A 27,685-nucleotide genomic window follows, 5' to 3' on the forward strand; every position below is an offset into this window, starting at 1 on the left:
AAAAAGCACATGTAGCATCTACTGAGTTCATACTGAATATATGCTGTCTGTAGTGGCTCTGCATGTATATTTTAAAGTTTTTTTTTCAGATTTTAATATGCAAAGCTCTATGCCGTGTCACAAGGAGAAGAACTGTTCTCTGCTACCTGCCAAACGGTTGCACACACAAATGCTTTTTGGGTTATCACCTGTGAAAACTCTTTTCATTGAGCTTTTTCTTGCTGACTGATTGCAGAAGGTCATGCAGTTGGGGGGTGGGTGATCAGCAGCTATTAGCCAAGGTGTCACTTGCATTGGTGTCCACCAAGTTATACAGAGTGGTGTATGTTCTGTAGACTCCTAATCAGAAGACCTCTTTCTATAACCTCAGAATGCCCAAAAACACATTGTTGGGATTTGTTGACATGTGGCAGATTTGGTGAAGAAAGTTTTGTGAATATAAATCTTACATACATATGAATGGGTTTCTGTAGCGTTTACATAGAATTTTCCAAACTCGTTCCTGATGTATGGGGTGCAGACATTTCTTCAATGAATCTGCCACATGTGAATATATCATTACATGAAGCAAAATATTCAGGTGAATATCAGAATGCTCAGAAAAGTAGTATATTTTCGTAAGCTGATAAATGTGCTTTTGTGTCCCTGCAATTGTTCTTCAGAGCCTCCATCTATATCACCTGGTACCAAAAACATCACGGTGGTGGTTAATAAGCAAACAACACTGAGCTGTGATGTTACAGGCACTCCTAAACCATTGGTGGAATGGAAAAAAAACGGGAACCTCCTTAGTACAGACATCAACCAGAATATTTACAGGTACATTGACCAAGAGCCTCAGTGAAGGAATGAGATTGATATGTTCTATAAAGTGAGACATTTATCATGAAACCACAATTGATTAAATTGTACAGTGAAATATAAAAATGATATCGTTGAATCGAGGTTTCTTATAAAGGACTATGAGGAAGAGTTTTCAAACTGGTGTAAAGTAGAACTGGCTTAGTTGCCCAAAGCAACCAATCAAGTACCACCTCTCATTTGGAAAATGAAAGGTGGAATCTGATTGTTTGCTATGGGCAACTAAGCCAGTTCTACTTTACACCAGTTTGATAAATGACCCCAATATCTTTTTAGTGATGCTGTTAATTAGATGCAGGATGTTTCATGCACTATATATATATATGTATTGTGCATTAATATGGATTTTTTTGCAGACTTCTTTCTTCAGGATCACTCATCGTAATTTCTCCAACTGTAGACGACACTGGAACATATTTGTGTTCTGCTTCAAATGATGCTGGCCATGATGAACTTGAGGTCTCTTTAACAGTACTTGGTAAGAAAATGTTTACAATATGTCCCTATTGAAAGACTATATAATAACACCGCCCACCAAGGGTGGATTGGCCATAGACTTTACAGGGAAATTTCCCTTGCCCTGCCTTCTGTCAATTTGGACACACCTACAACATGGTGCCACTTTTCGGGGGTTTTTTCAGGACCACTTTCAGGTCCCAGTCCGTCCCTACCGCCCACTGTTCTCACACCAATTTGTATGATCTGGAGAGTAGATAAAAACATCTTTCTTTATTCTACAAATTCAAATGAAAAACTGTTTGTCAGCCAAATTATTTCTGTACTGTGATATCATGAATTGTAAGAATCTGGTCTTTTTATAAATTCTCTTTCTTATTTATTTTGCCATAATTGTTAGGCCTCTTTCACACGGGCGAGATTTCCGCACGGGTGCAATGCGTGCGGTGAACGCATTGCACCCGCACTGAATCCGGACCCATTTAATTCTATGGGGCTGTGCACGAGTGGTGATTTTCACACATCACTTGTGCGTTGCGTGAAAATTGCAGCATGCTCTATTTTGTGCCTTTTTCACGCAACGCAGGCCCCATAGAAGTGAATGGGGCTGCTGAAAATCGCAAGCATCCGCAAGCAAGTGTGGATGCGGTGCAATTTTCACGCATGGTTGCTAAGATGAAAGTTTATTCACTGTATTATTTTCCCTTATAACATGGTTATAAGGGAAAATGATAGCATTCTTTAATACAGAATGCTTAGTAGAAGGTCAATTGAGGGTTAGAAAAAACAAAATAATATTAACTCACCTCCTCCAATTGATCGCGTAGCTGCCGGTCTCCTGTTCTTTCTTCAGGACCTGTCAAAGGACCTGTGGTGACATCACTGTGCTCATCACATGATCCATCACCATGGTGATGGACCATGTGATGAGCTCAGTGACATCACTACAGGTCCTGAAGAAAGAACATGAGACCGGCAGCTACGTGATCAATTGGAGGAGGTGAATTTTTTATTTTATTTTTTAACCCTCAATTGACCTTCTACTAAGCATTCTGTATTAAAGAATGCTATTATTTTCCCTTATAACCATGTTAGAAAGGAAAAAATTTACATCTACACAACCTTGAACCCAAACCTGAACTTCAGTGAAGAAGATCGGATCTGGGTACCACTTTCAGTTTTTATCACGCGCGTGCAAAACGCATTGCACCCGCACAATAAAAACTGAACAACGGAACGCAATCGCAGTCAAAATTGACTTAAATTGTGTACCTACTTGCGCGGGTTTGCCACAATGCACCGGGACGCATCCTGAACCAAAACGTGACGCCTGTGTAAACCCAGCCTTATAAAACCCTGTAGTGGAGGGGATCACTTAGTGGGAAAGCAGTGCACTTTTCCATGTGTTAATTGTACTCTTTGTCCACACGTAACACAACTACAAAGAATACCAGCACAAAGCAAGATGGGATGTAAAAGAAGAAGATTTAATGATCTTGAACTAGCATACTAGCTGTGTTACATAGATAGCATTTAGTCTGAATGTCTGCCTGTAAGGGCTCATTCACACGACCGTATGAATGGGTCCGCATCCATTGTCTATTCCATGGTCCCACAAAAGAGATAGAACAAGTCCTATTCTTGTTAGTTTTGTGGACAAGAATAGGCATTTCTATAATGGGCCCCCCGTTCCGTTCCACACACGGGCGGCATCTGTGTTTTTCCAGTTGTCTGAATGAGCCCTAATACTACATTAGTACACCCTGTTAAACCTTTCTCCAGCAAATTCAGCTGTTTATCAGGGCTCTCAGTGGCCCTTACAACAAAAGAGTTGTCTGTAAAACCCCTTTTCGCCACTCTTGGGGTATATTCATACATGGCAGATTTGTAGCAGATTTGTCTACAAATGGACATCGGCTTCATTCATCAGAATGGAGTTGTTTCATCAGAAGGTACTGTATGTGGATTTCTGCAATTGTTTGCACTCTTCTTAATGAAAATGGAATACGCTATTTCCCTGAAATGCTGATACATAGAACAGTTGTGAGACAGTGTTGGTGGCCATGTTATGGATCTAAGACATCTTGTCTTGATTTTAGTGAATGAATAACTGAGACATTTTATTCCTCATTTAGTGCCTCCTTCTATTGCTGATGAAGTTACAAATATCTTTGTGAGTAAATCATCCACTGCTTTACTCCCCTGTACTGTGTATGGTGTTCCACACCCAGCGGTCTATTGGTCAAAGGATGGAATATTTCTCCCTGCTGAAGAAGAAAGCTTCAGGATATTGGCTTCTGGTAGGACTGGTTAAGTTAAACACAGTAAAATGGCAGTTGACAAGTTTTGAATTATCAAATTTGACTTAAAGTATTTAAATGGGAATTCTCTGAATTTCAAAAGTATAATGTAGAAATATTTATTTTTGCATAGAAAACATCAATGTATGTCTGGTCAGAAACTAGTTCCTTACAGAATTTTAGATGTCAGAGGAAGTTTACCACATTAAAGGGAATCTGTCACACTAGTTTTATTCTGACCTATGTGAGGACAGCAGAAATTGGTGACAGATTATTAGGAATGATCCAGCTGTGTTGTGTCTGTTCAATATACATTAGGGAATCCTCATATTCATGAGCTCACGGCTCCCCACTCCCCCACCACTGATTGGAATGTAAAAAAGATATCAATTAGCAACAGGCTCGGACTGGCCCACAGGGGTACAGGGGAATCCCCCGGTGGGCCCCTGAGCAAGGTCGGCCCCTAGTCTCCCACCCTCTGCACAAGTGGCACATAAGACATTAGATTTAGTGTACTACATACATATATTCAATGTACAGCACCTCAACCAGCCTATGTTCATAAAAAAATATAAACTTGTTAGATTGTATCCGTATGGTGGGCCTCTAAAATAAAATTTACTGGTGGGCCCTAGGTACCCCAGTCCGACACTGATTAGCAATATGGGAGGCTGGGTCAGGGAGATCAGGGAGCTCATGAATATATGGACTCCCCAGCGCAGCGGTATTTGTCAATTTGAAACCCTGCATTTATGTCGGAAACTGGCCGGATCACCATCCAATCCCATTATAGTCAATAGGGTCCGCCAGTACATGAGCTACAGTGAGCTACGGTAGTCTGATCCTTTGGCAGATCAGGCTACCGGATTACCAACGCAACTGTGAATGAAGCCTAACTTGAATTTTGCAACGGGGAAGAGGAAAGATGCAGGTGCAAATCCCAGAAGCTGGACTATTAACTCTCTCTGTACCACAATTAATGCTACTGAGATTTTATCCACTTCCTCTTCTGCTATATAGCTATATAGTTGCTTCTCTGCTGTGACCTGCTGTTGCCATGAATAAATTCTATAGTAGTAGAAAAACTCAAACAAGTGTACCACACAGTACCAGCCAAGTAATTAAAATGTAGCAGTGAAGCCATTACACCCCTAAATAAATTCAGACCAGAACCCTTAAAATAACACAGACCCCAGACAATACCCCAAAATTAATTTAGACCACAGACCAGACACTAGAATGAATTTAGATTGCAGATGACCTGATATTAATATAGAGCCCTAAATCGAAGATAAGACCGCAAAATTACTACATACCTCACACCAGACCCTATAAACTAATACAGATCTCAGACTAGACCGTACAATTAATTCAGAACCCAGAATCCCATAATTAAAACAGAAACCTGTCTAGACTGCAAAATTAATTTACATCTTAGACCAAATATATACAGACCCAGGACAGACACCAAGATTAATACAGATCTCAAATCACACCCCTTAAACAAATACAGACTGCAGACCAGACCCATAAATTAATACAGACCCCATAATTTAGACCCCAGAACAAACTCTCTTATTGAATACATACTTTAGTGTAGAGCAAAAAAAGTTACATCCCAACCCGCTCCTCTTTCCCATGCCAGAAGGTGATCGTGGAGAGAGGATCATAAGTGATGCCAGTAATGCAAATCCAATCCAATAGATGATGGACGCATTTACCACTACTTACACCAGTTTTCTGGTACAAGAATGCCTGAAACCTATGCTAGATCCTAGCTGGTGGAACTTCTAGATTCTGTCACCCAGACTAGCCAAGTTGCACCAGAATTATAAAATAAGTTTTGCCACCATTAAATGTTGTTTTAATATAATTCAGCATGAACACTAGTTGCTCTTCTAAATTACTTTATTTTTCAAATATGCTCTGTTTGTGAGATATTTCATTATAGTGATGACTCCTGGTCTGAATAGAAAGGTGCATGTCTACGTACTGAAGTGGTCACACATGCTCAGATCTTTCAACTGTTACCAGGGATATCTACTTTTAGAAGCTTGGACAGTTACAGGGAGAAAACTAACAGAAAGGACATGCCCCCTGAGCTATGATAGTGAGAGAGCAGCTGAAAGGACATGCCCCCTGAGCTGCCAGCCTGAAAAAATCTAGCAGAGCAATTGGAGCAATGAATAAGAGAGCTCTTGATCCATGTCAGGTACAGGGCTGGTTCTAGCTTTCTTAGAAAGATTTTGTCATGTGCTATATCTGGTTTTTGGCATAACCCATTTAAAGAAAATGACCTATTGTTTAAATCACATTTTTAAGTTAAATACATTTTTTTTTAATTTTGGTGATTATTTTTAATTTTATATATAAAACATATCGTAAAATCCTGCAGTTTTTGCTTTTTCCATTAAGCAGAAATATAGGTGCTACTACTTGTTCTGTAGATATCACTTTTCCGCAGTCATCTCATTATCATCGTGGGCAGGATTAAAATGACACATATCATGTCTATATAGGGAACACATAATCCAACATTCTTAATAGGTTATTGTCAATCTGCTCCATATTTGTACAGTGATTCCTGCATAGGTCACAGAGCATGTCTTAAAAACTCTCCCCAAGTCAATGAGTCCCCTCCACTGTAATGTGTGTATGGCCCATAGTGGCTGCTGTAAAGCATATCTCTAAATGCTATTAGTAACATCTCAGACAAGATGGCTGCCCCCAAAATCATGTTCAGGAAATAAAAAACAATCTCCAAAAAAGGATATCTGTTACTATCTGGCTTTTAAGTAGCAAAAAAATGAGTGACACATTCCCTTCAAGAGGCATTGCGTCTCTTAATAATTTGTCACATCTCGCAACACCTAACTCAAGACTGGAGTTAGAAACGCCAATCAGGATGAATCTCCCCTAGGAGTTTTTAATATGACATTCCAAGAATAACTGTACTTAAATTCTCTAAATTTATTTCCTCTAATTGGATTCTAGGAAGCATCGAGATAGCACGTGCAGAACTTAGTCATGCTGGAACATACACTTGCAAAGCAGTTAATGAAGTTGGCACTGCACAAATTAATATAAATCTCCATGTACAAGGTCAGTAGTTAAATTACTGCCATTAACAAATTATTATGACAACATTTTAACATGCCTTGTTAAAAATAGAAATTTTAGAAAGTATGCTTTATATAACATACATACATAGTTTTAATTTTTTTTAAATAAAAATCTGGAAAGTGTGGCATGCATTTGTATTTAGCCTCCTGGGGGTCAATACTTTGTACCAGCTTTCACTGCAATTACATCTGCAAGTCTTTTGGGGTATGTCTCTACCAGCTTGGCACATCTGGAGGTTGAAATTTTTGCCCATTATTCTTTGCAGAATAGCTCAAGCTCAGTCAGATTGAATGGAGAGCATCTGTGAACAGCAATTTTCAAGTCTTGCCAGATATTCTCAATGGGCTTTAGGTCTGGACTTTGACTAGGCCATTCTAACACATGAATATGCTTTGATCTAAGGGCTCTTTCACACTTGCGTTGTTGTGTTCCTGGCATAGAGTTCCATCGTCGGGGCTCTATGCCGGAAGAATCCTGATCAGGATTATCCCAATGCATTCTGAATGGAGAGAAATCCGTTCAGGATGCATCAGGATGCCTTCAGTTCCGGAACGGAACGTTTTTTGGCCGGAGTAAATACCGCAGCATGCTGCGCTTTTTGCTCCGGCCAAAAATCCTGAACACTTGCCGCAAGGCCGGATCCGGAATTAATACCCATTGAAAGGCATTAATCCAGATCCGGCCTTAAGCGTTGTTTCGGCGCATTACCGGATCCGACGTTTAGCTTTTTCTGAATGGTTACCATGGCTGCCGGGACGCTAAAGTCCTGTTTGCCATGGTAAAGTGTAGTGGGGAGCGGGGGAGCAGTATACTTACCATCCGTGCGGCTCCCGGGGCGCTTCAGAGTGACGTCAGGGCGCCCCACGTGCATGGATGACGTGTCGCATGGATCACGTCATCCATGCGCATGGGGCGCTCTGACGTCATTCTGGAGCGCCCCGGGAGCCGCACGGACTCTAAGTATACTGCTCCCCTGCTCCCCACTACTACTATGGCAGCCAGGACTTTAATAGCATCCTGGGTGCCATAGTAACACTGAACGCATTTTGAAGATCCGGCGGGCACCTCCGGCAAATGGAGTGCACAACGGATCCGGACAACGCAAGTGTGAAAGAGGCCTAAGCCATTCCATTGTAGCTCTGGCTATATCTTTAGGGTTGTTGTCCTGCTGGAAGGTGAACCTCTGCCCCGGTCTCAAGTCTTTTACAGCCTCTACCAGGTTTTGCTCCAGGATTTCCCTGTATTTAGCTCCATTCATCTTCCCATCAACTCTGACCAGCTTCCCTGTCCCTGCTGATGAAAAAGCATCCCCACAGCATGATGTTACCACCTTCATGTTTCATGGTGGGGATGGTGCATTCAGGGTGATGTGCAGTGTTAGTTTCAGTGTTAGTGTTTTCCATTTAGGCCAAAAAGTTCAACTTTAATCTCATCTGACCAGGGCTCTTTCTTCCACATGTTTGCTGTTTCGCCCACATGGCTTGGGGCAAACTGCAAATGGGACTTCTTGTGGCTTGCTTTCAAAAATGACTTTCTTCTTGCCATTCTTCCATAAAGGCCAGATTTGTGGAGTACACAACTAATAGTTGTTCTGTGGACAGATTCCCTGACTTGAACTGTGGATCTCTGCAGCTCCGCGAGAGTGACCATGCGTCTCTTGGCTGCTTCTCTAATTAGTGCTTTCCTTGCATGGGCTATCAGATTAGGTGGATGGTCATGTCTTGGTATGTTTACAGTTCTGCTGTACTCCTTCCATTTTGGGATGATGGATTGAACAGTGCTCCATGAGATGTTCAGAGCTTGGGATATTTTTTTTTAAAACCTAACCCTGCTTTACACTTTTCTACAACTTTATGTGCTCCTTGGTTTTCATGATGCTGTTTTATCACTCATGTTCTCTAACAAACCTCTGAGGCCTTCACAGAACAGCTGTAGTTATACTGAGAATAAATTACACACAGATGGGCTCTATCTACTAATGGGATGGCTTCTGAAGGAAATTGGTCACATTTTATTTCTGGGTATCAGAGTACAGGGGGCTGAATACAAATGTGTGCCACTCTTTTCAGATTGTTATTTATTGAACATTTTGAAAACCATGTATCATTTTCTTTTCAATTCAAACAAACATGCTACTTTGTGTTGGTCTATCACATAAAATCCCATTAAAATACATTTATGTTTCTGGGTGTAACATGAAAAAAATGTGGAGAAGTTCAAGGGGTATGAATACTTTTTCAAGGCACTATATATATATATATATATATATATATATATATATATATATCAAAAAAATAAAGGGAACACTTAAACAACACAATGTAACTCCAAGTCAATCACACTTCTGTGAAATCAAACTGTCCACTTAGGAAGCAACACTGAGTGACAATCAATTTCACATGCTGTTGTGCAAATGGGATAGACAACAGGTGGAAATTATAGGCAATTAGCAAGTCACCCCGAATAAAGGAGTGGTTCTGCAGGTGGTGTCCACAGACCACTTCTCAGTTCCTATGCTTCCTGGCTGATGTTTTGGTCACTTTTGAATGCTGGCGGTGCTTTCACTCTAGTGGTAGCATGAGACGGAGTCTACAACCCACACAAGTGGCTCAGGTAGTGCAGCTTATCCAGGATGGCACATCAATGCGAGCTGTGGCAAGAAGGTTTGCTGTGTCTGTCAGCGTAGTGTCCAGAGCATGGAGGCGCTACCAGGAGACAGGCCAGTACATCAGGAGACGTGGAGGAGGCCATAGGAGGGCAACAACCCAGCAGCAGGACCGCTACCTCCGCCTTTGTGCAAGGAGGAACAGGAGGAGCTTTGGCAGAGCCCTGCAAAATGACCTCCAGCAGGCCACAAATGTGCATGTGTCTGCTCAAACGGTCAGAAACAGACTCCATGAGGGTGATATGAGGGCCCGACGTCCACAGGTGGGGATTGTGCTTACAGAGAACACCAAGTTTTCACAAATTCGCCACTGGCGCCCTGTGCTCTTCACAGATGAAAGCAGGTTCACACTGAGCACATGTGACAGACGTGACAGAGTCTGGAGACGCCGTGGAGAACGTTCTGCTGCCTGCAACATCCTCCAGCATGACCGGTTTGGCATTGGGTCAGTAATGGTGTGGGGTGGCATTTCTTTGGAGGGCCACACAGCCCTCCATGTGCTCGCCAGAGGTAGCCTGACTGCCATTAGGTACCGAGATGAGATCCTCAGACCCCTTTTGAGACCATATGCTGGTGTGGTTGGCCCTGGGTTCCTCCTAATGCAAGACAATGCTAGACCTCATGTGGCTGGCGTGTGTCAGCAGTTCCTGCAAGACGAAGGCATTGATGCTATGGACTGGCCCGCCCATTCCCCAGACCTGAATCCAATTGAGCACATCTGGGACATCATGTCTCGCTCTATCCACCAACGTCACCGTTGCACCACAAACTGTCCAGGAGTTGGCAGATGCTTTAGTCCAGGTCTGGGAGGAGATCCCTCAGGAGACCATCCGCCACCTCATCAGGAGCATGCACAGGCATTGTAGGGAGGTCATACAGGCACGTGGAGGCCACACACACTACTGAGCCTCATTTTGACTTGTTTTAAGGACATTACATCAAAGTTGGATCAGCCTGTAGTGTGTTTTTCCACTTAAATTTTGAGTGTGACTCTAAATCCAGACCTCCATGGGTTGAAAAATTTGATTTCCATTTTTTTATTTTTTTGTGATTTTGTTGTCAGCACATTCAACTATGTAAAGAACAAAGTATTTCAGAAGAATATTTAATTAACTCAGATCTAGGATGTGTTATTTTTGTGTTCCCTTTATTTTTTTGAGCAGTGTGTGTGTGTGTGTATATATATATATATATATATATATATATACGCACACACCATGTATATATGGTATTATTATCTGCATTACTTAAAGGGCATCTGCCTGGTAGGGCTGACCCTGCTGATTAAAAACATATCTTTCTTGATTCTTCCCTTGATCCATTGCTGTGTTTAGGAGAAATAAGGTTTTTTAAATATACAAATTATGGCTTAAGTACACCCAGGGGCAGGTCTTAGTTCATCCACTCTGCTTCACTAGACAATCCCTTCTCCACCTGTTCACCATCAATCATGTGAAGGGAAAGTGTCCATGGAAGTAGGGTGGAGAAGCTAGCTAAGGCCCACCTCTCGGTGCACTAAAGCCATATTTCTCCTAAACACAACTGTCATGCTCTGCTCAGGCTATGTGCAGAGGTCTGCCAGGTTAGCAGCACGTATGTAGCCTTTTGTTTTGGAGTTGAGCTATATCCGCCTCCCTTCAGGTGCACTGGGTGGGGTCATTGGTTTGAGTTTAAATTACACCCACTCCCAGTGTCCTGTGCGGGTTATAGCTTCTGTCTGACTCTGTGAAAGGAAGGAAGGAAGGATTTGCTGTTCCTGCTCAGAAAAGATAAGTTGGTTTTTGTTTTCTTGTGGTTGGCTGTCTAGGCTGTTAGAGAGACGCCTGCCCCCTCCAGGTTCTGAGGGAGCAGGCTGCCTCTATCCCCCTTTCACCATCTTAGGGATTTTAGGGAATTTTCAGCCCAGGCACGAGGACACGTTATTCCACCTTCACGGTCTGAACGTGGGCATAGAAGTATAGGGAGAGCTGGTAGGGATTTTTCAGGAGGTGACCTTGATCCCCAGCTTCTCGCCTAGACACTTATTTGTTTATTTTTCTGTGTATCTGGTATCCTGTCCGCCGTGACAACAACATTGGATCAAAGGTATGTTTTTAATCTGCAGGGTCAAACTTACCGGGCATTATGGCTGGTTAATAAGTTTAACCTTGCTGGCAGATGCCCTTTAATATTTGACATTATTTATAAAGCCATAAAACTAATGGCATGATCTACTGTACATTGCTTTTCTCTATTTATTCTGAATTAGAGGTTCCTGTCATTCAAAATCAAGCCGATTATATGGAAGCAAGTATAAACCATTTGGTTACTCTTTCATGTGAAGCCATTGGAACGCCTTCACCAACATTGACATGGCAGAAAGAAGGTGTCACTATCAAAGCAGGTACTATGTGTAAACTTTAGTTGATAGAATAATTTTATAGTACTTCACTTTCAATATTATTCCTAAATGGTTTGCAACCTTTATATATGTTTCACTGCTTTTTTTTTATTTTGTAGGAAGTCATAACACTATTATTTCTAAAGGAAAACTTCAAATTCTTAAAGTGAGGCAAGAGGATGCTGGTACTTACACTTGTATTGCTCAAAACCCAGCTGGTACAGCACTTGGAAAGATCAAACTTAAAGTTTATGGTAAATCATTTTCAGAGCTGTAACTTGAAGAGGTTTCTTGCACTTTGATATTGATGGCTATAGTTAAAGAGGTGAACACTATCGAACTACGGTCCTTGATACATGCCACTAGCACTTGGTTGCCTCCCTGCATGAGGTCTTTTTAAAGATGCTAATTTATATTAGGTTTTTGTGCATAGATTTATTAGCAATCTAATATCTATGGGGGGCTGTGTAAATAATTATTATTATATATAAAATATATTCTATATATAATATACCCTCCTACTGGGTCTGATTCTTTAAGTTGGGTGTAATAAGTGAGACACAAGTTTGATTATTAAAAAAAATAGGTATATTGTACAGTATTGGAATATTGATATTGTAATTATTATGGAGTATATATATGGAGATATAGTTGAACAATTAAAGTATACAGCCACCGCAGCTCTCACCCACACTGTGGAGACACAGGAAATACAGACCTGAACACGGCCTCAGAAAAATCCAAAGAACAGAGAATATTCCAGCTCCACGTGCAATTTATTTTATTAAGCTTCCATAAAATCAGACATCAACGGCAGACAAAGTACTGTGACGCGTTTTGGGCTACTTCATCAATTAGTCATCACAAGAAGATCCTACATTTTATTGGATTTAACCAAGAAAATAGACAAAATAAAAGATACGGTAGATAAATTACCTAAAAATAGCAAATTTGAATCTTGACAAGAGAAATTGTGTAAAAGTTTGGACAGAGTCGAAGTTGACATTATTGAGAGGAAAACGAAAAAACATTTATATATACAGAGGAGTGATTCTCGAATGCCAACATGTGAAGAAAACACATTAAAAGGGGAATCCTCTACACAACACACTGAAAAGGTAGATGGATTGGATAGGTATCCTATACCTGTAAGTAACAGATATAAGTCACTTTCAGAACACCATTTTTTAGATCGAACTCCGCCCCATCACAGATCACGACTGAGACACAGAACACCAGAAAATAATTATCACAGAGAGCCACAGTACACACATACAATCTAAGACAGAAAAACACTTATCACCAATTCACCCCAGAGAAAGCACAATACAGGACAACACAAGAATGGAATCAATACCAGGAACCCACTCCCAATCACTTTCCTATGGAGACACACAACTATCACAACCCGGAATTAAGAAAACGAGAAGAGGAAAAAGGAAGAAAAACACAGCACAAACGACACCATTAGAAATAGATCAGGGCTCAACCGAAAAAATTAATAAGTTCGATACATATGTTGGAATTCAGAAATTTATTCGAAAACTCTGTTTAAAAAAATACCATTTAAAAAATCCGATATCCGTCCAAACAGATAGTAGTGAACAAGATTCCATAAAACATACAAATTTACGGAATAAATCCATAAAATTCCCAAGGAATGAGATCAGCTATGAAATAGCTACATTTAAAAAAAGTGTTGAAAGCGACCTACAAAAAATAAAAGAAGGTTATGTGAGGAAGCATAATCTAAATAATAGGAAAATACAGGCTATTAAACATTTTCAGAAACAAGCCGACATCACGATACGCCGGCGGATAAGGGAGGGGCAGTGGTGATCCTTGACACAGTATACTACAACAAGGAATGTTGTAGCCAATTGTCTGATATTAATACATATCAGAAACTTAGAAAAGATCCTGTGGAGGATTTCCACGGAACCTTGAAGGAATATTGTGAGAGAGGCTTGGATGCAGGTATATTGTCTAAACAAGAACATGACTTTATCTTGGGCACACAGCGAAGACTGCCTGTCTTTTACTGCCTGCCCAAGATCCACAAAAATCCTAAAGAACCCCCTGGCCGTCCCATAATATCAGGGATAGGATCGTTAACATCTAATCTTTCTAAATACATTAACACTCTGCTAAAACCTGTGGTTAAGAAGATGAGTTCTTATATCAAGGATTCCACACATATTATACAGACCCTTGAAAAATTGGAAATCCAAAATGACTGGATTATGGGGACATTAGATGTCCAGTCCCTATATACAGTCATAGACCATCAACAAGGGATGGAGGCGATCAAATCCCAGTTAATTTTAGATGGCTCACTAGATCCCTTCCAATTAGATTTTATAGTGGAAGGTATAGGGTACATTTTAAACCATAATTATTTTTCTTTGAGGGGGATTATTTCCTCCAGAAACGCGGCACCGCCATGGGGACCAGGTTCACCCCTAATTATGCTAACTTATTTTTGGCCGACTGGGAACGCGTTACTATCGGGCCAAGGCTGGGGGCGGACCTGACCCTATGGGGGCGCTACATAGATGATGTAATATTCATCTGGAAAGGCACAGAAGACACTTTGAGGGATTTTTTAAAAGAAATAAATAATAATACAGCGAATTTGATCTTCACATCAAACGTGAATAATATAAATATAGAATTCTTAGATTTACAAATTACTAGACGAGAGAATAAGTTTACAGCACCTTTCAGAAACCAATGTCCAAGAATAGTTTTATACTTTTTTCTAGCTGCCATCTGCCAAATTGGTTAATAAACATTCCGTTGGGGAAGTTCCGTCGGATTAAAAGAAACTGCACAGATGAGAGCAAATTTGAAGAAGAGGCAATAAGAATGAAAGACCAATTTATTAATAAAAAATACCCCGAAGAAATAGTTAATAGTGCATTGGATCGGTGTAAAGGGGGAATATTAATCACCAATATTTATGCAAATATCAATAATTAATATTTATAAATAGGAGGAGCCGTCTATTGATGACTCCGCCCATTTATACCTTTATATAACAATAATAATACAATACTTTGCCTTTACCTTACGCTAATCACTATGCTAGCTGCATGCGCCATACTAGACTAACTATCGCTAATAACTACACGTCACACGGATAGTTGTACATAAAACACAGTATTTATTAATACCAACAATACACTACGCACGCAATACACTAACAATACAGTACTATAAATACAGCACTAAACTACACTACATGTTCCCAAATTCCACCCATAAACTAACTATACAGTTCACACATACAAGTATTAGCAGCCCACTCACCTGGTTCTACTTACTGTCCCTATTGGGTACGACAAGGGAATAGGGGTGAGGTACAGTGGGGGGGTGATCAGGGCTTCAGGGATCGTTGGTGGGACAGGGTAGGTAAGGGTTGACAATGGGGGATACAGCAATGCAAGGGTTAATACCTTGCAAGTGATAACAGGGAACAGGGATGCTCCTGTTAGGTGGTTAGGGATTCAGCAATGCCAGGGTTAATACCTTGCAAGTGATTGCTGAGGTACAGGGAGTGGATGGCAGGGAGAGGGATCATAGGGTGGTGAGTTATGGGCAGGGGGTTGTAGGGGGTATGGGTATAGTTATATATAGGGGGTTTGTGAGGGGTAGGTAGGGGCTAGACAGGTAGATACTAAATCCTTCCAGAGTTAGTAGGCCGCCCTTCTCCAGGTGCCCGTCATGGAGCTGCTCTCTCCCATGTGTCTCTGATTCTAGTCCAGTTGCAAGAGACCCTTGTTCCTGGCTTCGGGCTCCTATATCAGCCTCAGAAACACCCCCTCCTCAGGAATGTGACATCATTGTCTCGCTGTGACGTATGCCTGCCCTCAGAACAGCCAGTTGGCCCCCTGAGGCTAGCAGCACCACACGCCCAGCCATGTCCCAAACACAAGGTGGGGGAGAGCATAGTAACTAGGCTGATAAACTCAACAAAAGGCCGCAGATCTATTGCCTTTGAAGTCACCAGCCACCTGGAGACATATCCACCCCACTGCAGGAACTGGCTAAACGCTGTCCCTATGGGGGGCATTTAAGTATATATATGTATATAGATACTTGGGGCGCATCTATATACACATACACTCATTATAAACCTGGGGCATACATGGGCAGTTATAGGCCCATATATATATATATATATATATATATATATATACCTGGGGGAGAGCCATGGCAGATACACATATATAGATGTATGCACTGCTTACACATATCCCATATATATATCTACATGGGAGGGACAGGAAATATATACTAACTATAAGGGGACACAGATCATATAAGGGGGCACAGATCAACCAGGGACCACATATTTCCCACAGGGCCCAACATGAGCCCCTGTGGGCCACTAAGGAGAGATGTGCGCAGATGCTGGGCACATCAGCGCACATCATCCTATGAAGTGACTATTAATGCATATATATATATATCATACATGCATGCACATGTTTGCATGCATATATGTATATATATATGCATGCGTCTCAACCCTTCCTCAACAATCAGGTTAAGAAGCTAGAGAGAAAAACTTTCTTCTCGGATAAAAATGAGAATATAAATACAACATCGAAAGAAAACGGAATTGAGAGTTATTCTACCATTCAATGCACACTATAAGAAAGTCCAATATATTTTAAAACAACATTGGCACTATATATTAGACGACAAAATAATAGGCCATTTGATACCAAAGGTCCCTCTGATATCTTTTACGAAGGTGCCTAATCTTGGCCTGAAAATAGCGCCCTCCGTCAAGCAACAAAAAGTGAAGAAAATCTCTATGTTCCAAAATTGGACAAATATAAATGGTTTCTTTAGATGTGGGAGATGCATTGCATGTAAACACACAGCATTCCCTAAAAAAACACTAGAAGTGACATCCACACATAATCAGTTTTCTTGGAAAATTAGGGATAGTCTATCCTGTAACTCCTCTAGTGTTATCTACATTATCCAGTGCCCATGTCAGAAACAATATATCGGACAAACAAAACGATTACTAAAAACAAGGATATCTGAACATATAACTAAGATTAAAAATGGGTTCGACAAACACTCTCTGTCGAGACATTTCAGGGAATTTCATAACAAAGACCCCACCAAACTGACATTTGCGGCGCTGGAGAAGGTAGATCAACACTGGAGGGGGGGGTGATCATATCCAATGGATGTCTAGGATTGAATCTAGACGAATCTATGAGTTCGGGACTTTATTTCCAGCAGGTCTTAATGCTGAGCTAGAGATCTTCGGTTTCCTGTGAAGTGGGCGGTGGGCGCCTGCTTCTGACGTTAGACCGCAGTGTGGATATTAAATGGCACTGTGGTCCCTTCAGAGGCAGGCCTCCATACCATTACACCAGCAGGGTCCGGATGTCGATCGCTCATCAATTAAGTCCACATCCCAAATTGTGTTTTTATACATTTTTATATATATTGTAAGAATAAAAGTATTTTTAATTATTTTGGTGCATTAGAATGAATCAGATGAGCAAACCAGCAGTATAGGTAACAAAAACGCATCTGGAGGAAAAAAACGCATCGGAAAAATCGCAAGAAAAATCGAATACATTTTTTTTTTAAATATTTTTTTTTTTTAATCCAAAATCGAACATCTGATACATGAGAATGAACATTAGCTGGATTCAGAAGTGTTGGCGAAAAATGCCCCTGTTGAAAAAATCGCATGTGTTTAAAAAATCGCATTAAAATCGATTTTGCCTTTTTTTTAAAATCCATTAATCCGGAATTTATCTAAGACCAAATGGCTTTCCTGGGAATCTGTTTTCCAGAATTTACTTACCACCTAGTAGAGTATAAAGAGTGGGATCTAAGCATACCGAGTATAACCACTGAGGAAGAGGTCAGTTAGACTTCGAAACGCGTCTGGGGCTGGATATCGATGCTATGAAAGATTGAAGCATGACCATGCAATTCTAACTCTACGATTATCCAAGAATATGATCTTTCAATAATCTGAACAGTAAAGACAAGGAGAGACCTGAATCTGTGAACCTGCACTTCAACTCTCGTAAGAAATGCATGCAGAGTGGGACAGAGAGGCAGTGAAGGAAACTTGGAAGAAAGTTTTCACCGGAACACAGGTACAAACCCACCCTGAGAATCTACATCCGAGCGCACACCAGCCAGTGTGAGGACTATATATCAGCAGGTTGGGTGAGTGCTCGCTCAGTGAGCAATCGATTATCCGCATGATACCAGTATAGTGCGGCAACATAACCATTTGTGCCCTTTTTCGGATGCGATTTTGGTGGATGCAACGTTATATTCAAACGCAAAGGTTGCTGCCAACATAAGTAATAATCCACCCAAAAATACATTTGAATGCACACTAGTTAGTGTGAAGATTCCTTACCAACAGGTGTGTAGTGGCAACCACTGACTTGCTATGTCAACTGAATATAGGACTATTGCTACTTGCGAATCTTTTCTCGATTTTTATTGTACCTATATCTCATATCTTATATTAAATATTGTGCCTGCTCCATGGTGGTTGAGTGCTTACCTATCCATTCAAATTTGTTTTAGAGTTTTTGTATTGAATAGGGTGATTCAATTTTAGGTTTAAGCACCTATCCATAGCTATAGGGGGGTGAGCCACTTTATCGACTCCCTTTTAAAATACTTCATCTTTCGCCCTTCATCAAGGTCTTGATGAAGGGCGAAAGATGAAGTAGCCCGAAACGCGTCACAGTACGTTGTCTGCCGTTGATTTCTGATTTTATGGAAGCTTAATAAAAGAAATTGCACGTGGAGCTGGAATCTTCTCTGTTCTTTGAATAGTTACAATAAAACAATAAAACAACAATATAAAAATTACTGCTAAGACCCTTGAGTAACTAAACAACAAATTACTCTAGCTCTACAGTATATGGTAGTTTACCATACATAGGTCTGTTTAGGTCTCTCAAGCTAAACATCTTCATCTGGCCCTTCCAGTTTCCAACTATGTCACTTATCTGCCTGTGCTCTTTTCTGTTCTTTCTTCTCTCTTCTTCCATTTGTGTCTTTTCCTCCTTTCTTCCTCTTCTCTTTCTCCAGTCTCAAATCCTGGTGTTTTATATACTTAACAGCCAGTTCTAGCATCTTCTAGAATGTGGCTTGGACTCATCGGATTGGTTGCTCTTTATGGTTTTCTAGCAATTTCCAGTTAAATCTTGAAGATTGATCGAAGTAGCCATACTGTCCAGCATTTTCCTGCCCCACTAGCCATTGTACAACCTACTGGACAACTGTCACACAATCTTTAGATAGTTGACAACTGTTTGCGGCCTTCGATATGTTAATGTACATTTGTCCAGATAGACAGTACCTATTTATACTGGCTTTGAGAAGACAAGTATAAACACTAATTAACAGAAAGTTGCTGAAAACCTTGCATACATACAGGATACCAATACAATCTTTGGCTTACATTATTTTCCTATAAATTTCTAAAAATCTGTATTTCTTACAGAATCTGTCAGCACCAATAAACAGCAATATAATAATAGCAAAGACAGGTGCACTCTGCAGACTTACTAAGCCCTCAAACTCATGATAAAATTGAGAGATTAGCCAACATGTCCTACTAGGAGGACATGTCTGAGCCCGAGCACCGCGCCAAGGTTTCTCAAGTATCTCGGGTCCGAACACTCACCTACCTGAGCCGTATGGGCAATACCAGGAGCCAGTGGGCAAATTACAGGAGCGTAAAGGTCTGACTCACAGACAACTCACCAGTTACCTCCAGCATGAAACCATGCTAGCAATGGGAGGAGGGAGGAGTCTGCAAGTCCCACTCAAGACTGGCTGATATGGCCCAGGTCTTGCAGGTGCACCTAAATGTAGCCTGTGGATGGAAAACAGGCTCATTTAAATTGGATTTCAACCACACTGAAAGAGTAACTACACGTCCCTTAAATTTATTTATTTTTTATATCCTTTATTCAAAATAATCACAGTTTAGACATGATAAGACACATATAACATATTGTATATTAAGATAATAGATAAGTATATAGTGAATGTATCGAATACACAACACCACCTATACTCAATATGAATATAACTCTTACTAGGAGTAAAACGTCAGTGGTAAGCATCCTAACAAGGGAGGGAAGGTATTGAGTGACCTGTAGTGTGCTGAGTCTAATGAGAGCCGAACGCTCTATGAATAGCTCAGCATGGAGTCAATATCTCCCCTATTCCCTAGTTGGCATACAAAATAACAAAGTGAGGTACATAAAAATATCCCAAAGGAGTAGCCAGGGATAAGTTCAAGTCATACCAGTAAGAGTCAGGATAGGTGTGTGTGAGCTCCTCGACGTACGTTTCGCCGTTCTGCGTCCTCAGGAGGAGTAATTAGATGGGGCCAAATGATCAGTATTTAACAGCAGTTCTATCCTATAAGCGGTGTCCTTGTTGGTCACATGTGCTGGTATTACGAGTGGAGGCTCATTGCGGCGCATGACCAATCAGGTAAGCTGCGTCATATCCGCTTCCGCCCGTCTCCAGAGTCCGGCGCCAGTGAGGGCAGCCACGTGTCGCGAACGGCACTGACCTACATCACTAGCGTCTGGTCTCCTTGGAGACAGAAGGAAGCCTGCTAGCCGCCGGACCGTCATGCGCACTCGGCCATTCCCGTCTTGTTGAGTACTTTAAACTACAATATAGTGAGTGAAAAATGTGCTGGGAAAGGGGCCAATAATGCAATAAAAGTTTATGGCAATATTAAAACAGAGGGGAAAGTGTCTAAAAATAGCACCACTAAAGGGCCGGTGAATTTTGCATTTTTATATTTTTATAAATTTAAATTGGAGTTTATACACCTCCAGGTATCTCTATATGCAAACAAATGAAAAAAATGGTGTGGTGTTAACCAGGAAGGAAGTGCTCAAACCCACATGCAGTTGTGCATATATAAACAGGGGAGCAAATCCTGCACTTTTATTGCGCTATTATTATATTGTTACAGTCAGGTCCATAAATAGTGGGACGTCGACACAATTCTAACATTTTTGGCTCTATACACCACCACAATGGATTTGAAATGACACGAACAAGATGTGCTTTAACTGCAGACTGTCAGCTTTAATTTGAGGTATTTACATCCAAATCAGGTGAACGGTGTAGGAATTACAACAGTTTGCATATGTGCCTCGCACTTGTTAAGGGACCAAAAGTAATGGGACAGAATAATAATCATACATCAAACTTTCACTTTTTAATACTTGCTTGCAAATCCTTTGCAGTCAATTACAGCCTGAAGTCTGGAACGCATAGACATCACCAGACGCTGGGTTTCATCCCTGGTGATGCTCTGCCAGGCCTCTACTGCAACTGTCCTCAGTTCCTGCTTGTTCTTGGGGCATTTCCCCTTCAGGTTTGTCTTCAGCAAGTGAAATGCATGCTCAATCAGATTCAGGTCAGGTGATTGACTTGGCCATTGCATAACATTCCACTTCTTTCTCTTAACCCCTTAAGGACATAGGACGTACCGGTACGCCCTATTTCCCGAGTCCTTAAGGACACAGGACGTACCGGTATGTCCTAACTTTAAATAGGCATTCCAGTGCCCCAGGGGTTAATCTGAACAGGATGCCGGCTAAAATCATTCAGCCGGCATCCTGTCACAACGCCAGGGGGGTCATGTGACCCCCCGTGTCGGCGATCGCAGCAAACCGCAAGTCAATTCAGACCTGCGGTTTGCTGCGCTTTTTGCAGTTTCTGATCCCCCCGGTCCCTGACCGCGGGGATCAGAAACTTTAGAGTGCCTAAAATCAATATTTTTGACCCCCCTTCCTGCACCCCTGCACGATTTCATGCCGGCGGGTGGTGTGGGGGGGGGGGTGTCACAGGCGGTGGGGGCGTTGCGGGAGGCGGGCGGTGCGGCAGGCGATCCCACACCCGCCTCCCCTTGAAAATTCGTTGGCTTCTAGTGGGTATACAAGGGTGCCAGCACATTGCTGGCACCCTGGTATAAATGGCTGACATCGGTGATGTGATGTCAGCCGTTTAACCCTTTCCATACAGCGGTCCGTACGGACCGATGTATGGAAAAAGTTAACAGTAAGAGGGAGCTCCCTCCCTCTCCCATCGGGGGGCTGCTGTGCCTTTGCAGCCCCCCGATGGAGAGGGAGAGAGCCCCCAGACAGCCCCCCTCATCCCTGTGCTTACCCTTCCCCGTCTGCGAAGTTGTGGCAGACGGGGAAGGTTCCCATGGCAACAGGACGCCTGCTCATGGTGCTGCATAGCATAGATCTGTTCAGTGTAAGTAAAATACAGTACAGAGCCCTATATAGGGTTCTGTACTGTATTATACAGACATCAGACCCACTGGATCTTCAAGAACCAAGTGGGTCTGGGTCAAAAAAATGTAAAAAAATTTGAAAAAAGTTAAGATTAAAAAAAAAACATTTATCACTGAATAAAAATTTTAAAAATAAAATACACTATACATATTAGGTATCGCCGCGTCCGTAACGACCTGATCTATAAAACAGTCATGTTACTTTCCCCGCATGGTGAACGCCAAAAAAAAAAAAAAAAAAAAAACTATGAGAAAATTGAAATTTTGCCCACCTTACTTCCCAAAAAAGGTAATAAAAGTGATCAAAAAAAGTCGCATGTACGCCAAAATAGTACCAATCAAACCGTCATCTCATCCCGCAAAAAATGAGACCCTACTCAAGATAATCGCCCAAAAACTGAAAAAACTATGGCTCTTAGACTATGGAAACACTAAAACATGATTTTTTTTTTGTTTCAAAAATGAAATTATTGTGTAAAACTTACATAAATAAAAATAAAGTATACATATTAGGTATCGCCGCGTCCATATCGACCGGCTCTATAAAAATATCACATGATCTAACCCCTCAGATGACCACCGTAAAAATAAAAAAATAAAAGCGGTGTAGAAAAAGCCATTTTTTGCCATCTTACGTCACAAAAAGTGTAATAGCAAGCGATCAAAAAGTCATATGCACCACAAAATAGTGCCAATCAAACCATCATCTCATCCCGCAAAAGATGAGACCCTACTCAAGATAATCACCCAAAAACTGAAAAAACTATGGCTCTTAGACTATGGAGACACTAAAACATTTTTTTGGTTTTAAAAATGAAGTTATTGTATAAAACTTACATAAATAAAAAAAATTGTATACATCTTAGGTATCGCCGCGTCCGTGACAACCTGCTCTATAAAATTACCACATGATCTAACCTGTCAGATGAATGTTGTAAATAACAAAAAAAAAAACGTGCCAAAAAAGCTATTTCTTGTTACCTTGCCGCACAAAAAGTATAATATAGAGCAACCAAAAATCATATGTACCCTAAACTAGTACCAACAATACTGCCACCCTATCCCGTAGTTTCTAAAATGGGGTCACTTTTTTGGAGTTTCTACTCTAGGGGTGCATCAGGGGGGCTTCAAATGGGACATGGTGTAAAAAAAAAACAGTCCAGCAAAACCTGCCTTCCAAAAACCGTATGGCATTCCTTTCCTTCTGCGCCCTGCCGTGTGCCCGTACAGCGGTTTACGACCACATATGGGGTGTTTCTGTAAACTACAGAATCAGGGCCATAAATAATGAGTTTTGTTTGGCTGTTAACCCTTGCTTTGTAACTGGAAAAAAAAATTAAAATGGAAAATCTGCCAAAAATGTGAAATTTTGAAATTGTGTCTCTATTTTCCATTAAATCTTGTGCAACACCTAAAGGGTTAACAAAGTTTGTAAAATCAGTTTTGAATACCTTGAGTGGTGTAGTTTCTTAGATGGGGTCTCTTTTTTTTGGAGTTTCTACTCCAGGGGTGCATCAGGGGGGCTTCAAACGGGACATGGTGTCAAAAAAACTGTCCAGCAAAATTAGCCCTCCAAAAACTAAACGGCGCACCTTTCACTCTACGCCCCGCCGTGAGGCCGTACAATAGTTTACGGCCACATATGGGGTGTTTCTGTAAACAGAAGAGTCAGGGCAATAAAGATAGTCTTGTTTGGCTGTTAACCCTTGCTTTGTTAGTGGAAAAAATGGGTTAAAATTGAAAATTAGGCAAAAAAATTTAATTCTCAAATTTCATCCCCATTTGCCAATAACTCTTGTGCAACACCTAAAGGGTTAACGACGTATGTAAAATCAGTTTTGAATACCTTGAGGGGTGTAGTTTCTTAGATGGGGTCACTTTTAGGGAGTTTCTACTCTAGGGGTGCATCAGGGGGCTTCAAATGGGACATGGTGTAAATAAACCAGTCCATAAAAATCAGCCTTCCAAAAACCAAACGGCGCACCTTTCACTCTACGCCCCGCTGTGTGGCCGTACAGTAGTTTACGGCCACATATTGGGTGTTTCTGTAAACGGCAGAGTCAGGGCAATAAAGATACAGTCTTGTTTGGCTGTTAACCCTTGCTTTGTTAGTGGAAAAAAATGGGTTAAAATGAAAAATTAGACAAAAAAATGAAATTCTCAAATTTCCTCCCCATTTGCCAATAACTCTTGTGCAACACCTAAAGGGTTAACAATGTATGCAAAATCAGTTTTGAATACCTTGAGGGGTGTAGTTTCTTAGATGGGGTCATTTTTGGGTGGTTTCTATTATGTAAGCCTTGCAAAGTGACTTCAGACCTGAACTGGTCCCTAAAAATTGAGTTTTTGTAAATTTCAGAAAAATATTAAGATTTGCTTCTAAACTTCTAAGCCTTATAACATCCCCAAAAAATAAAATATCATTCCCAAAGTAATTCAAACATGAAGTAGACATATGGGGAATGTAAAGTCATCACAATTTTTTGGGGTATTGCTATTTATTACAGAAGTAGAGAAACTGAAACTTTTAAATTTACACATTTTTCAAAATTTTTGGTAAATTAGGTATTTTTTTGTGCAAAAAAAAAAAAAATTTTAACTTCATTTTACCAGTGTCATGAAGTACAGTATGTGACGAAAAAACAATCTCAGAATGGCCTGGATAAGTCAAAGCGTTTTAAAGTTATTAGCACTTAAAGTGACACTGGTCAGATTTCCAAAAAATGGCCTGGTCCTTAAGGTGAAAATGAGCCCGGTCCCTAAGGGGTTAAAAAACTCTTTGGTTGCTTTTGCAGTATGCTTTGGGTCAATGTCCATCTGCACTGTGAAGCTCCGTCCAATGAGTTCTGAAGCATTTGGCTGAATATAAGCAGATAATATTGCCCGAAACACTTCAGAATTCATCCTGCTGCATTTGTCAGCAGTCACATCATCAATAAATACAAGAGAACCAGTTCCATTGGCAGCCATACATGCCCACGCCATGACACTACCACCACCATGCTTCACTGATGAGGTGGTATGCTTAGGATCATTAGCAGTTCCTTTCCTTCTCCATATTCCTCTCTTCCCATCACTCTGGTACAAGTTGATCTTGATCTCATCTGTCCATAGGATGTTATTCCAGAACTGTGAAAGCTTTTTTAGATGTCGTTTGGCAAACTCTAATCTGGCCTTCCTGTTTTTGAGGCTCACCAATGGCGAATATCGGCACTTCGAGAATTTGCGAATATTTTGATATGTGATATATATATATATATATATATATATATATATATATATATATATATATATATTCGTATATATTCGTAATTTCGAATATTCTCGATTTATTTTTTTTTTCCATCAGTTACCTCCCTTCTTGCTTGTGGGCCAATGAGAAGGCTGCAATGTCTTTGTCTGAGCTTAGCAACATCCTTAGCAACCAATAGGAAAAGTTGCCTACCTCTTTACTATATAAGAACCTCCCCAGCAGCCTTTGTAACCAGTATTTTGCAGGTCTGAGAGAGACAGCAGTGTTATTGCTGTGCTCTGTGCTTTTCTGTGTCATTACATTAGATAGTTAGTTAGTTAGTTAGTTAGCTTATATATATAATACAGATAGTTAGTGGGAGATAGTCAGTGTAGGTTAGATAGTTATATAGTGTAGCTGAGTTCTGCTATCCATACATACATGCTACATACATAGTGCTGTATGTATGCATGCTACATACATACATAGTGCTGTGATGTCACAAGTTCACAACAATACTTAGTGCACCAATCACTAATAAGTAGTCAGACCTGTTAAAATGTGAAGTTGCATGTATTGCGCCAAAATATTCACATCAATAGTGCCGATTTTGCAATTGTGAATATATTGGAACTCTCTATCTGCATATAAAGCTATTGTCTGTGAAGGTTCTCATTTATCCAGGTCATGGTATATCTGTAAAGAATAAATCAAGGCAACTGGACTTACTGTAGATTTCTTGAAAACGTTTCACTCGTTCTTCCAACGAAGAACTCAGAAAGCTCGTTGGAAGAACGAGTGAAACGTTTTCAAGAAATCTACAGTAAGTCCAGTTGCCTTGATTTATTCTTTACAGATATATAAAGCTATCGTAATGTTCTGCCGTGCCAACCATTTTCTCCAGTCTCAGGAAACTTCTAGCAGCTTGAAAAATTTAGCTATAGTGACCCACGCCTGTATTTCATGCGCATTACGCTAATATTACATTGTCGCTTTTTCGCAATAAAGAAAAGAATCTCGAATTTGCAAATATATGATGAATATTCTACCAAATATTCGCGAAATATTGCGAATTCGAATATTGTCTCTGCCGCTCATCACTACTCATGGATCCTCTGTCACTCCTGTTCTGATGCTTCCTGGCTCCTGGTGGTCTCTGCTTCCTGGTGCCGCTTGACACAGTAACTCACTAGCTGCAGCGGTCTGCCGCCTCCACTTGTGATTGGCTGAGCAGTAACTTCCTGTGTGTCGAGAAGGACCAGCAAATAGAAACCAGCTTTAACCCAGCAAGTGCCGTAACAGGAGCTGTGGGGCTCAGTGAGATGAGTATCACTTATTTTTTTTATACCATTATGGCTTTTTTTTTTTTTTTTTTTTTAACAAAGGTCTTAACAAAATCTATAAAAAAGAGATAAAACTTGCAAAAATACAAAACAAACAACAGGTGGCAAAAGAGAGCAAAACAAATCTCAAAAAATTATTTAAGTATATAAACGCCCAAAAAAACAGGGTCTGAGCAGGTAGGATTCTATAAATAATGGTAAAGGGGGGTTAGTCACTGAAGATAAGGAAAAGACAGAGTTACTAAATGTTTTTTTTAGCTCCAAATATACAAAAGAAGAAAAAGGAGCTGATACCTGTGGTGCTGGGGCTGTTAGTACATCCAGTAATATACTCAATTGTCTAACTGTAGATACGGTTCAAGCTAAGTTAAATAAGGTAAATGTGAGCAAGGCTCCTGGTGCAGATGGATTACACCCAAGTGTGCTTAACTCCTTAAGGACACAGCCTTATTTCACCTTAAGGACCAGGCCATTTTTTGCAAATCTGACCAGTGTCACTTTAAGTGGTGATAACTTCAAAACGCTTTGACTTATCCAGGTCATTCTGAGATTGTTTTTTCGTCACATATTGTACTTCATGACACTGGTAAAATGGAGTAAAAAAAACAAAACATTTTTATTTATAAAAAAATACCAAATTTGCCCAAAATTTTGAAAAATTAGCTAATTTCCAAGTTTCAATTTCTCTACTTCTATAATACATAAACAAAACAACCAAAAGGGATCCTCATGCCCAAGCTAGCATTAGCATATACAATCCATATTGCGGCAATAGTACGAGGATCAACCTGAAAACAATCACGAGTACCAGCTCCCATGAAAATACAAAACCTATAAAAGAAACGAAGCTGACTCCGTACTATTGTCAATTATCATAAATACTTTATTAATTACAAAAAATGATATATATCACGGACATAATCATTAAAAACCAAATGGGCAGAAAAAACACCATCCTGAAGGGACACAGG

The 27,685-nt window shown here is 40.6% G+C and overlaps 1 protein-coding gene across 3 annotated transcripts in view; it reads left to right on the forward strand.

Moving 5' to 3' along the window:
* HMCN1 (hemicentin 1) overlaps positions 1–27,685 on the forward strand; it is a 723,834-nt gene that overhangs the window by 466,143 nt on the left and 230,006 nt on the right. For all 3 annotated transcript variants that reach the window (XR_005774384.1, XM_040408842.1, XM_040408843.1), the window contains 6 exons: positions 663–819; positions 1,218–1,339; positions 3,453–3,617; positions 6,612–6,719; positions 11,654–11,788; positions 11,905–12,039. Coding sequence is in view for 2 of the 3 variants with exons in the window: in XM_040408842.1 (XP_040264776.1) it covers positions 663–819; positions 1,218–1,339; positions 3,453–3,617; positions 6,612–6,719; positions 11,654–11,788; positions 11,905–12,039 (822 nt within the window). In the remaining variant the exon portion in view is untranslated. The remainder of the gene's footprint in view (positions 1–662; positions 820–1,217; positions 1,340–3,452; positions 3,618–6,611; positions 6,720–11,653; positions 11,789–11,904; positions 12,040–27,685) is intronic.

This window comes from Bufo bufo, chromosome 9, assembly GCF_905171765.1.
Source record: "Bufo bufo chromosome 9, aBufBuf1.1, whole genome shotgun sequence".
Lineage (NCBI taxonomy): Eukaryota > Metazoa > Chordata > Amphibia > Anura > Bufonidae > Bufo > Bufo bufo.